Source organism: Coptis chinensis, chromosome 6 (genome assembly GCF_015680905.1).
Source record: "Coptis chinensis isolate HL-2020 chromosome 6, ASM1568090v1, whole genome shotgun sequence".
NCBI lineage: Eukaryota > Viridiplantae > Streptophyta > Magnoliopsida > Ranunculales > Ranunculaceae > Coptis > Coptis chinensis.
Genome location: NC_141461.1, coordinates 24,927,839 through 24,940,245, shown reverse-complemented (window position 1 = coordinate 24,940,245; position 12,407 = coordinate 24,927,839). Strand labels below are relative to the sequence as shown.

The window sequence follows — 12,407 nt, the reverse complement described above, 5'->3', positions numbered from 1 at the left end:
ACACCTTTCCACGCTTCGTACTGGCACAACCAAATTGAAAATAAAAGTTCGTCTGACCAGAATGTGGGAGTCAATCCAGTGGAATAACAACAATGAGGTCTTAAGTAGAGACTTTCTGCTATTGGATGCTAAGGTAATCAACCGCGTTTGTTTTGCAATCATTCAAAATTTACCACTGATTTTTTCCCCTTCTTGCCAGGGAACCCACATACATGCTAGATTGGAATCGAAAGATTTTAAAGAATTTGACAAATTTGCAAAAGGAGCTTTGTTGGAAGAGGGCAACATCTACGTCATTGAGAGATTTGACGTCGGGTTAGCAACGACCTATCGCCCAGTGGTGCATCCCTTTGTAATAAAATTCAAACCAGAAACATTGATACAGCTAGCTGATGAAGGGGGGGCTGAAATTGCAAGATACAACTTCAATTTCATTGAGTTTAACACAGTGCCAGAAAAAGTTAAACAGAAAACTCTTCTATCAGGTAATCAATCACAAGCTTATGCTTAAATAGCCCCTCTCCGTTTTACTTCCCTATTAAATTAAACTGTATCTTAAAGTTTACTGAAAATGATCTTAGATCTAACCTTATATTTATTTAAACAAGCAGATGTGATTGGTGTGTTGAAAAAAGTCGGCAGCACAAAACAAAAAACTGGCTCAGTCTTAAAGGAGATAGTTCTCATGGATCAGAAGTTAGTAGCCCCTTTATATATCAATTTAAACAAACGAACATGCCGTTGTAACGTAATCCAATTTTTTCAACCTTTAGGCGCGCTGAAGTGACCATTACTTTATGGGGTGATCTGGTCGGGTCGATTCCGGATGGCATACTAACACAACAGAATGTTATCATTATAGCCACTTCGCTGGCTGCAAGGGATTATCAAGGTAATAATACATTTACCATGTTCGCAATTTGAATTGTTATTGAAAATTAATTAATCTTAATTTCTATTCTAAGCCGATGAACTTTTAATATGTCTTTTTGTTGTAGACAAGATAACCCTTTCATCTGTTAGTGGTACAAAGATCTATGTCAACCTAGATATCCCAGCTGTCACTGAATACAAGCGCAGGTGAGTTTACCATATTTATCTAACATATTTGCCTTCTTTCTTTCATACTGCATGAAAAAAATGGTTATGGAAATAAAAAAAAATGCATCTATAGGACAAAAATGGCACAAAATATAACTGTTGTTGCTGAACGTAAACTATTTTCGTTTATATAACAAATGAATGTGTTGTAATCAACCACAATGGCATTTGGGCCAATTTCCTCTCCCTTTAATTGGTTTGTGTATATGGTTTACTACCATTCTTTGGCTATATTGTCCTATACACATATCGAGTCCTACAGTCATTTTTTTTGTTGCCCACTAGCATTGAAGCTGCAAACATATTAGTCGAGCTTGAAGCCCCTCCTCAAAATCTCTCTGAAGAAGCACTACTTACCGACAAGAGAGTTACCATCGGTGAATTGAAGGAAATGGGAAGAGATCAATCATATAAGGTATATGCTAATTTTTCCTTTCATATATGTATGTGTATACCTTTTGCTCAAATTATACTCCATTCTTTCTTATATAGGGATCAAGTTATACATGCAGTGCCATTATAGACAAAGTATACAGTACTAATTGGTACTACAACTGTTGCAAGCGTTGTATGAAAACAATTGCTCATACTGAACCCAAGACACACTGTCGAAAATGTAGGGTTGACAGCGAAAAAAAGTGAGTTTAATATATGTTTTTTGTTATTTTTATTTCAATAGAGTTCGAAATAGGAACAATATTTATATCTACTTCTTGCCTATACACATTCTAACCTCTAAACAGATACAAGCTTCGATTTGCTGTTAACGATTTCTCGGACATTACCACTTTTGTGGCTTTCAACAAACATGCTGAACACTTGGTTAAGAAGTCAGTTGAAGAATTGGAAATTATCCATAAGGCATGCTAATTAAAAACCCACATTACTTCCATCTATTTTAAAAATGAAGGTCATTTGTCTAAATTACCCATTCTTATCCAAATAACAGGACCAAGGGCCCAAAGCAGTTCAAACTGAACTAAGCAAACTTGAAGGCCGCTCTTACATTTTCCAAGTGCAAATTACCGAGTTCAGTGCAAAGGAAGGGTTTGAATCGTTTACCGTTGAGAAAGTTTACACTGACCAAACTGTCATCGATTGTCAATTGGATGAGCAGGTAGTTTCATTCGTGTTTTTCTGTTTAGATATCAAATTTGTTTTACTACAATCACATTTGACCGTTTTACACAACCTTAGGGAAACCACGATGCATCTGTGGAGTCAGCTGCTGGTGTTGTCGAAGAAGCTGATCCAGGCAAAGCATTAAACTCCGAGCTGCAGCCATCAAAAAAAAACAAAAGAACATAGTTCAAGGTGAATGTACAACACAACACTCTTGGATGTTGTAATTTAAAATCTTATTTATTTTGTTTGTTTATAAAAGACTACATGGAGCATAAAATCAAAAGTCGGTGTGTTACAATTTTTCCCCCTTTCTATATTGCAGGACACATCCATGGCTGCCAAAATCAATACTTTCTCTTAACTCTACTTCTTTTACTGTGTGTTCTTATAGTAAGGGATTTGGCTACTATATGAGAAGTGTTCCTCTTTATGCTTTTTCCCCCCTGGTGCCTTTGTGTTTACCTTTTTTTATTCGGCACTATCTGTTTCGTTTCGTGGCTTGGTGCTTCCATATTAACTTTGCATTGTTTTTTATATCAGTTATATGTTAATTGTTTTGTTCCATTTATTTTTCCCTATGTTTTTTTTTCATGTACCATATGCTGCAATTTATCTCTTACTTTCCCTTGCGCATACACCAAACATCTATCCTAAGGATTGTTACTACCATACCAGTACAGTAGAAATGAGGGTATATGTGGAACAGATGGAATCTCTTATGCAACTTTCTAATGTAGCACGTCTATTTCATATGGTGTGCCTCTCCCTTTTCAGGTTGTTTCATATTCCAGTTTTCTGTTTACCTTTTCTGCAGTTCAGATGGATTCTCTCTGTACATCTTTTTTTTTTTTTTCCTTTTGTTCAGAGATGAATCTGTGAATACCGTTATGTTACTGGCAAGGTTGCTCTGTTTCCCATTGGAAGTTAACAGAAGTTATACAGAGGTTGTCGTTAGGATTATTAGCAAACAAGCACGACAAGTAAACACCTTTCGGACCGGCTTCTGGTGGTCAAGCAAATTTCAGGATTAATTTTTATTAGGATAATGCTTTTGCTGAAATTGCTTTAGGCAACCGCTTAATCATAATATAATTAGGGATGATGTCAAATCGAAGCCTCTACAGCGTCATGCTCTCATTGTATTCTGATTACCCCTTGATGGTTGGGCTTTGACGGCATGTGCAAGGTATGATTTTGCATAATCAATCTCTTAAGTTAACCACGGCCTCTATAATATTCCACATACCTAGCATGAAAGTTTTCAACATTTTTTTGTTGTGGTAAACTATCAGAGTTCGGGTTCAGCTGATTTTTGGGCCACCATTGCTTTTCAATCTAGGTATTATTTGTTTTATCAATTTTGTTCTCACCTATACTACTTTGACTTGCTTTCCTTTCTTTTGTGTTAAAGTATCATTATATATTGCATGAGATTTGATTTTTTCTTTTCTAAATGCATGATTTATGAAGTCGGTGCATGCATGGCCTGAATTTCAAGGTTCATCGGTGTACGTATTAATGTGGGTTTAATGGTTTCATATGTTGATGTTGTTCGATAACTTATTGGTTTTTAATATTGTTGACTTTAAAAAAAATAACCTTTTATCAAGAATGGTCTCCATGCCGAATAACACGTTTTGGCTCACATAAAGGGTTCACATCTAAGATTAGGTTATCAATTTGCAAATCCCCTGGAGGGTTCACAGTTTCAGCCGAGTTGTGGGCTTAATATTCCTATATAGTTCATTTGCGATCGTGGGTTAACTTGGTTTAGAGAGGAGTTCATTTGTTACCCCATTAGGAAACGGTGTGTGATTCACTTTATTCAACTTGGCGTCTCTATAATCAGCGTACTTTCTTTGGCTATCTTAATGCCATTTTACCGTATAATTCTTCCTTCTAGAGCAGTCAATTGATTAAATTAGAATCATTGTTTAATTAGTCACTTTATTTTTTTGCTAACTGTCTTTCTTAAATCCTTCTTTTTATGATGTAATTGTGTTTTGGGCCCCTTACACATCAATTCAATGATGATTGTTCACAATGGAAAGATTTCTTCCTTCTCTTTTTTCTTCCTTTCGGTGACAATTTGTTCGAGCTTAATTTTTAAAAAAATTCTTTTGCCTGCTGTGGCGTGTTTCCAGTTACTATTCCCTCCAAAGGCGAGACCCCATAATGGTGGATAACTTGGAGTGATCTTATGGTGGTCTATTGGCAACGTTACTTGCCTAACTTGCTATCACCTTTCAAGGTATGGGTATGGATTCCTTGCTTTTCATGTTAAGTTTGCGCTCTCTTTGTCCCTTGTGATGATTAACCTGTTTGCAAAGAGTACGCAATATTACAATGATATCCTTCTTGTAGCTTTTGTAACCGCCTTATAGACCGTCCTTTTTCGCTTGGCCATATTAAGGTTTTTAATATTAGGCATTGGGGTTGGCTGTCGATCAACTCTATCCATGCCAGTCCTGTTGAGAGTAACCACCATATGAGGGTACGTATCCTTGGTCCAAGCAGCACAAATTTTATAGGTTTTACAATACTTTTGAATCTATACTTCTTTTCTCCCGACAATTATTTGTCAATGTTCATGGTATTGGGGTCTTTATTAATATTTGGTGCTAGGTTTGTTGCCGATCAACAAAGGAACGAAATGTGGAGTGATTTGAAAGAACAAATTGTTCCTGGAAATAAAACACCATTTGGTTACTAGAATTGCCCATATTTAGCTTGAAACTTTATATTTAGTACTAAAATTTTCTGAAGCATCAATGTGGCTTGAAGTTTTGTGGTTGGTGTGTTGTGTGTGGAGTCTTTTCTGTTCAATTATGCAGTACATATATGGATTGGATGTTCATAACAGAAGAAACAACTATAAGCCTGCGAACATATAATTTACCTTCTAGCTCTTCCGTGTCTGTATTTTCAGCTTAATACCATGTTGAACTCGATAGCATTGATCGTATATTAGTGGTTGCCTAAAATAATAAAAAATAGTAAACTGAAGCGGGGAGGGACTAGATCAATTGTTGGGGCCTGTTTCCCAAAAAAAACAAAGGGCTGTCCTGGAATCTTTGTCACCGTTGTGCAAAGAACGTAATTTGCCGAATGGACAACATATTGTCCCTGTTTTTTATTTCTTTGAAAAATAAGCATATGGTCAATTGACATTTACCTTGCAGTTCTGAAGTTTTTTATTCTTAGATGTTAGGCTAGGGTATTGGCATTGGTTGTTTATAGCTTTTGCAATCCAACCGTTCTAACGTAAGTTGGCGTGCAATGCTTACAGTGTTAACATTGGCAGCCATGGTAGTGTATCTTCGAGGAACTATCCCTTAACATCTATTATGATATCCCTTTACACTAAAGTCACTATTATGGAAGCTTTTACTGGTTTGAGAAATAGGTTGAAAGGGTTGATTCCTTCTTTGACCTTTTGAAGTCCTGCTGAAGGCAGAGCGCTTGGACAAGGCCAGACAGAGTGATATTGCTTCGGCGGGTCTTGCGGCCATTCTTGGCAGAGCACATACCAGGTTTGTGTTTTGGCCTTAGCTATTGTGCTACCAAATATTTTCTAAAATTACACTGCCATCCTCAGCCAAAGGCCGATGTTGGTGTGTCTGGTCTGCCTCCGTCGAGCCAGTAATAGTCTACACATCACACATACGTGGAAACATGGCTTATTGCATCGCCCTACTGTACGAGTAAAGTGTTGATGTCTTATCAATCCGAGCTTTGGACATTGTTCCGTTTAATGGTAGTCCCATAAGTTATAAAACTCTAATATATATGTTAGCTTAAAAGGTGACATTTGGGCAGTTTTATGCTACATCAAATGCTTTCATTTTTCTTTCTCCAGGTTGGTTAGACCCATTGTAAGGGTGTTATCTGCTGTTGGCCTGAAACAAAAGAATGCTTGGGCGTAGCCAACAGATCAGCTCCTTGATTCATTAGTTTTATTCGAAGTGAACACTCTAGCTGGATATTTTCCAGTGGTCTGAACACTTGATCAGGTTACAAAGCATTGCATTTTTGATAAACAATAATTCTTGATGCATTGATTCACAATCACAAGTTTCCGAGCATATTAATGTGTTTGTCATTTGATATTTAGTTTTAAATTGCAGATCTTTCTAATTAGATACCAACTTGGTCATCGTGAAATGGACTGGGGCTCGAGGCAAGTATGTTGTTTACGAACCCAATTATCACAAATGATATTGTTTAGGAGCTTCTGATGACAATTGTCCAGTCTTGCAAAACGCCGGACCTACGTGGGCTGCCAAATAGATCACTTCCGCGTTACTCTTTAACACTCGCACACTGACCCTGAAACTGACACCACTGCCGATTGGAGAGTAAGTGATGTTATAATACTTAATTTGATTGATACTTGACACGTTGAATGCCTATACCTGAATTTCTCAAGCAATCTTGAATGCCTTTAGTTGACTGACACGTATCATACACATGACGCAGCGCAGCCTTGGAGCCCAGCCGTGCGCTGCCCCTTCTGAAGTTTTCAAGTGCCCCTTCTGAAGTTTCCAAGTGATGTTGAACAGGAACCAGGCACCAGTTACCCCTGAACCAATGTGTACAAAGTTTCAGGCTTATTTCCTTTCAACGTCTTCCACGAGTCAAATCAATTCTTAGTACTTAACTCCGATATAGTTATCACCATTCGTACAACTTTTAATTGTATCATCTAATTTTCTCATGTCTGATATGTAATCACCTTTGCAACTGTGCTTGATACTTTACCCAATCAATCAAATTTACTCATTGAATATAATTCACCAATCCCAGAGCTATCGGCAATGCCAGTTATATTTTTATGAGGCCTTAATTTCCTTACAATTTTTAAAGGTTCCACAGCATATGCTATCCAAACACTGAGCTATGTAGATATTAACCTCATTGGATACTAACATAGCATCAAAATGTGTTGCTATCAAATACAAATGCGGTGCGCTACCTTAAGAAATCTATTCCACCAAGTATCCTATTAGTATAGCTTCTCAGATGTGTCAGTCAGTACTATACAAAGCATTTCTTATTTTTGTTAGTGTTTGACTTGGAGATTTATCCATGTGAAATCTTCATATTAGTTGATACATTGCTAAAGGTACTCCAATGCAACAACACGACACATACATCCAACCTTTGTTTTAGAGAAAGTTTTTTATTTAGTTATGCAGATACCAAACTAAGGATCCTTACAAGAAGTTTCATTAACAGCGTAAGTCGAGATCTTTATGAGAGTTCTTTGTACAAATAAAAGGGTTAGTCCATCACAAGTTTAGTCTATGTGTTACTATGTGGATAGGGCGGAGGTTACTTTCTAAATTCAACTATTATATGAACTCAAGCTAATACATTTTTCTTTTAACATTTTTCTTTAATTTTTAATCCGGTTAATCGATTTTCAAAACAGGCTAACGCAGATGGCAATGGCACCATAGTCTGGGATGAGTTCAACACGGCGGATATACATATAAAACAAAACGGATGGACAATAGCGTCTCTATACTGCATTCCAATTCCAAAACTTTGATAAAGATCGTATAGGTGCAACGTATGAGAACAATTATTTTAGTCCCATAACATAATTATGACAAAAATGACGAACACTCCTTCATAACAAAAAAATGTTAAAACTCCAAAATCATGTTAGGTCATTTAGGAGGCCATGATTTGCTCATTGGTTGTGGAACATTATGTGAAGTGCCAAACAGTATTGACACCAAATAATAACTTATCATAAGAGTTTCACTTATGTCTTCGACAGCCGTTTGTTTAGCCTGTACTCTCTGGAGGAATTTGAAAGTAATTGGCCTGCCAATGGTTGCAAAATGTTACTTATGTAGCTAACATGAATGTATGAAACATTGGCGAGATGGTCTTCAGTTGACACTAATGATATATGTTTTGCATCGATATACAAGGGTGAGTGTCATTAAATTACTTAATTTTATGGTTACTTGAGACGTGTCATGCCTATACCTGAGTTTCTCCCAAAATCTTGAATGACTTTAGCTAACAGACGTGCGACGGACATATGATGCATCACATCCTTTGAGTCCAACCATGCATTGCACCTTTTGAAGTTATCTGTACGTAGTCTTCCTCCCCCGTTTCTTATTAATTGTAATGTATATAAATTGTTTTTATCAGGCACTGATTTAACAATGTTTTTCTTTGGGTTATACAAATAATAGGTCGTTTTTACTGCCTCTAAAGATTCTAGCGGGCTGAATTGGAACGATACCTCAAGTGTTCACCCATGCATATAGCAAATCAAAACTTCAGTGACGGCTGTCTTTTAACGAGCTGCACCTGTAGCAAGAGATTAGTCTAATGATGTGTCAGTATATCTTTCATATATATTCAATAACGCACCCAAAGGAAACAAACTAATCGATAATTTTATTAAATTGACAATATATATGTTTGCCTTTTCGTATTTTATATATGTTCTTAACCCGGATATGCCAATGCTAGACATTCAATAAAATTGTTAAACATCAAGGAACTTAAATACGTGCTAGAATTGACAAAATAACAATTGCTTTTCACCCTCCAATTTTCTGGCTACACACATACTTAGCATAATGTCTTTTTGATTGGATATTTTAATTTAATTTGCAAATAATACCACGCAATATTATGTACCAAGTTTGCATACGCGACAGTTATTAAATATATATATATATAATATATATATATATATATATATATATATATATATATATATACTTGCGTTATTAATTACATGATTGGTTTTATACATTTGTATTGGCATCGTGTGATAATTGTTAAAATATTGACAGATTTTAAATAAAGAGATTATACACCAATAAGCAAGGGTCGAAAACACATTATTACAAATTATTAGATTCGCAAATAACTGCTTCAAATCAATTAGATTAAATTCTTGCGCATCCAAAACGTCGGTACAAATTATGGGCTTTCAATAATCCCGTCACGTTAGCCCAACTTAATCCTTCGCCAGCCTCTAAAATGCTTCCTCTCCCACTCTATTCACTTAAGTTCAAACAAAGGGAATGGAAAGACACCAATAAAAAAATTAAATAAAAAAACGGAAACCCTTTAAACCAAAAGTTATTAGCCACTATCCATACCTCCTCCCCAATCATAACTCGACGAACCCCATTAATGTCCGAAAAAAAAATAGCCGTCTGGCTCTCCAGCTTATTTCTACTTTGGGTTGGTTAGTTTTCTATAAATCCCCACGATTTTATTACATTTCCTCAAATACCATTGTTTCGGATATTTCCTAACTAATTCATTTTCTTTTTTTGGTCATTCCATAACAGGCTATGGCTTATAACAACATTCCAATCTCATTCAAGAACTTGCTCGATGAGGCATCCCGAATCCTAGGTATGCAATTACCATCGTATGGATCAAATTTCGTCAACAGGCGGTATGAGGCCTGGGTTGAACTGCAACCTACCGGAATGAGGTTTCTTGGCTTGCCCACACCATACAGGGATGATTCCGAACAAGTAGCGGCAAGGCTGGCCGTTAACTATCTTAAGCATACGTTCGAAGTCGAAATCATTGACTACAACTTCCGTGAACTGCGTGAAACACGGGTGCAAGCCGAATCTCTTCGCAACCAAGTTAATCAGCTTCGTAACCAAATAACACAAGTACGCAACCGGAACCTGACCTTGCAACATCAAATTCAAAATCTACAGCACCCGCTTGCCAATCCAGAGGTGATAATCATCAGCGATGATGAAGCCGATGAGCCCAACCATTATGTCGACTCGGATTATGAACCTTCCATGGACATTTAGACAGGGTCCGAACCTTGAAGCTTTTACTTTTAAATGTTTTTCTTTACTGTTTGTTCTTTTAAGTTTCCCTAAAGCCTCGATAATTACTTTCTCCAAGCCTAGGTTTGTATCAAAGTCGTTTATGGCTATGCTTACTATTAAGTTGCGTTTAAGAAGTGTTTCAGTCCTCTAATGCTGCTACGTATTAAGTTTATATATGTGTTTGAAAAAAAAACTTCAGCAAATCATGCTTAATTCCCAATTTACTATGATATTTCCATTACCTTTGCAACTCATCATGACAGTTTATATGTACACATTCTTTTTTGTGTTCATCGTGATAAGTATCGGCTATAAATGCAAGCAAATATATGTGTTCATTTGCCTGTTTCTACCTTCTTTTGGTATTCACCCTCTTCCCATTTATTCAGGCTATGGTTGACGCAAGTCTGTGTCCTAATGTTCCCACATGCAATTCTCTTCTTACTGTATTCCTTCGGGCACACCGGTTCCCTGATGCTTACGAAGTGCTTAAGAGTTTGTTGGTTTTCGGAACTGCAACCTTTTTTACAGCCTCACAAGTTGCTCTTCAGCTACTTTACAGACATAAGAATTCATGGTGATATGATGTTTTGTTGTTAGCTCATAACAACACCTGGCCCCGCAGCTCATGCATTTCTGGTGTCCATGCCACCTGCCTTACTATATCGTCAGAACGTGAAAGATCGTACAAGCAACTTCATTGATCTAATGCACCCCTTCCAGTTGTGACTTCAACCTCCCTGAGGGTCGCTCCTTCAGCAGAGCACTCCAAACTGGTGATACGAACATCCGTCTGTCATTGAGGGCTTAACCAAAAGACTATCAAGCTTATGGAACCCACACCTTCTTCAATACCGCGATAAAAATCGCTTATGATCTGCAAAGACATCCCGCGATATGCCAAGTCGGCATTAAGCGATGCAATACCGGGCGCACTCCATCGCCTTGATGTTGGAACCCCCTAAGCCAGCCGGTTTCACCAAATCAACACAACAATACCGGTGAAAAAAAAAGATAGAGAGGAGTTATTTAAGAAAAAGCTGACAGAAAGAACAGCTCTGGAACACATTGTTGCAAAAGGTATGGTGGCTGCAATGCTTCTGGATGGCTAAAGTTGATGGCTGCGTACTTGGAGGGTTTACATAATGATAGAATGTGAACCTCACACATTGTAGATGTCAATTGTTTTCTGAAAAACTTTGAGCTTCGAACGGATCTGACGTCAACTGCTATTTGTCACTGCAACGATCCAGATACGGTTTGAGGAAAGTAGCCGCAGCGTTTTGAACTGCTATGGATGTCACTTAAATTGATTTCCACGTCCCCGCAAAGTTTTTATCCAAATTTGTCAGTTAGTAGTGGCACTTGCTTTGGCGCAAGAAACCCCGTTTCTGCTCATGGGGGAGCTTCTAATTGAAGATGTTGACTGGTTTCAGGAGATCCTTAGCATTAGAGGTTTCTTCCTAGATTTATCAATACAAATGGAGCTTGGAGTGAGATGTATGTGCATGGGAAGAAGGCTCAAACGGGGGTCATAAGGCCATAGACACCACTTGGTACGAGTTATTCTTCTTCGGCAGCGTCAACTTAAGTAACCTCTCCAGGTGTTAGACCTGGAAGCACTCTGACTTATACGGCCTACAAGTTTGGCCAATCTTCTTAGTTGGACTCAGCTCTTGCTTATGATTAATATGATGTTGGATTTTCCTTTTATCAACCCTCACCAGTTACTTATCATTTTAAATCAGACCAAGGGACTTACGTTAGATTAGAAGAAAGGGTTATGAAAAAAGAACATGTCAGTCAAAAGCTTTATCGCATTAATTTCGGGACTGTATAAACTCCTAGGTATTATTTGTATGTGTGACAGCCTTCACACTGCCGTTGCTGATATAACCTTTTGAATTTGAAGGTACAATTCATGTTCATGCATTTTTTCCCACCCATTTTTTTTCTTAATACTAACATGTAAACCTTATTGCTATTGCTAATTATACGCACCTCTTTTCTTCTGTAGGTCTGCTGTCCGTATCAAATTTTGTTTTGCACAGTACTTGAACTTGGCAGAGGTTCTTTTACAAGAGAGAATTGTTATTGAGAAGCACTGAATTTGAAGTGGTTCCGTATTACACAAACATTACTTAAAGGTTCGCCATTTGTTATTGATTTGATTAGCTTAGGAATTTGGTTGACTCTTGCTATACCTTTGTTAAGTTCCTTGGTTGTGGCATAAGCATTCCTGCAAACCAAACATTTTCCCCTTCTAATCAGATATCGGTACTCCTATTTAGTTCTTTTGCATTTCACATAGTTGACAATTGCTTTGGATGTGGT

At 37.3% G+C, this 12,407-nt stretch overlaps 1 protein-coding gene and 2 long non-coding RNA genes across 3 annotated transcripts; all 3 read left to right on the top strand.

The window, feature by feature from the left end:
* The first annotated feature begins 61 nt into the window (after positions 1 to 61).
* LOC147492287 (replication protein A 70 kDa DNA-binding subunit D-like) lies at positions 62 to 1,084 on the top strand. The gene is made up of 5 exons (XM_086567461.1): positions 62 to 133; positions 200 to 485; positions 612 to 696; positions 774 to 892; positions 999 to 1,084. Exons 1-5 carry the CDS (start codon positions 62 to 64, stop codon positions 1,082 to 1,084), a joined length of 648 nt encoding a protein of 215 aa, XP_086423587.1.
* Positions 1,085 to 1,602: 518 nt separating this feature from the next.
* LOC147492286 (uncharacterized) lies at positions 1,603 to 4,612 on the top strand. Its single transcript, XR_015199161.1, has 6 exons — positions 1,603 to 1,739; positions 1,845 to 1,962; positions 2,299 to 2,415; positions 2,549 to 3,412; positions 3,519 to 3,565; positions 4,371 to 4,612. It is a non-coding gene; the product is annotated as an uncharacterized LOC147492286 (long non-coding RNA).
* Positions 4,613 to 5,788: 1,176 nt separating this feature from the next.
* LOC147492285 (uncharacterized) lies at positions 5,789 to 6,985 on the top strand. Its single transcript, XR_015200123.1, has 4 exons — positions 5,789 to 5,983; positions 6,086 to 6,239; positions 6,354 to 6,584; positions 6,706 to 6,985. It is a non-coding gene; the product is annotated as an uncharacterized LOC147492285 (long non-coding RNA).
* The last annotated feature ends 5,422 nt before the right edge of the window (positions 6,986 to 12,407 follow it).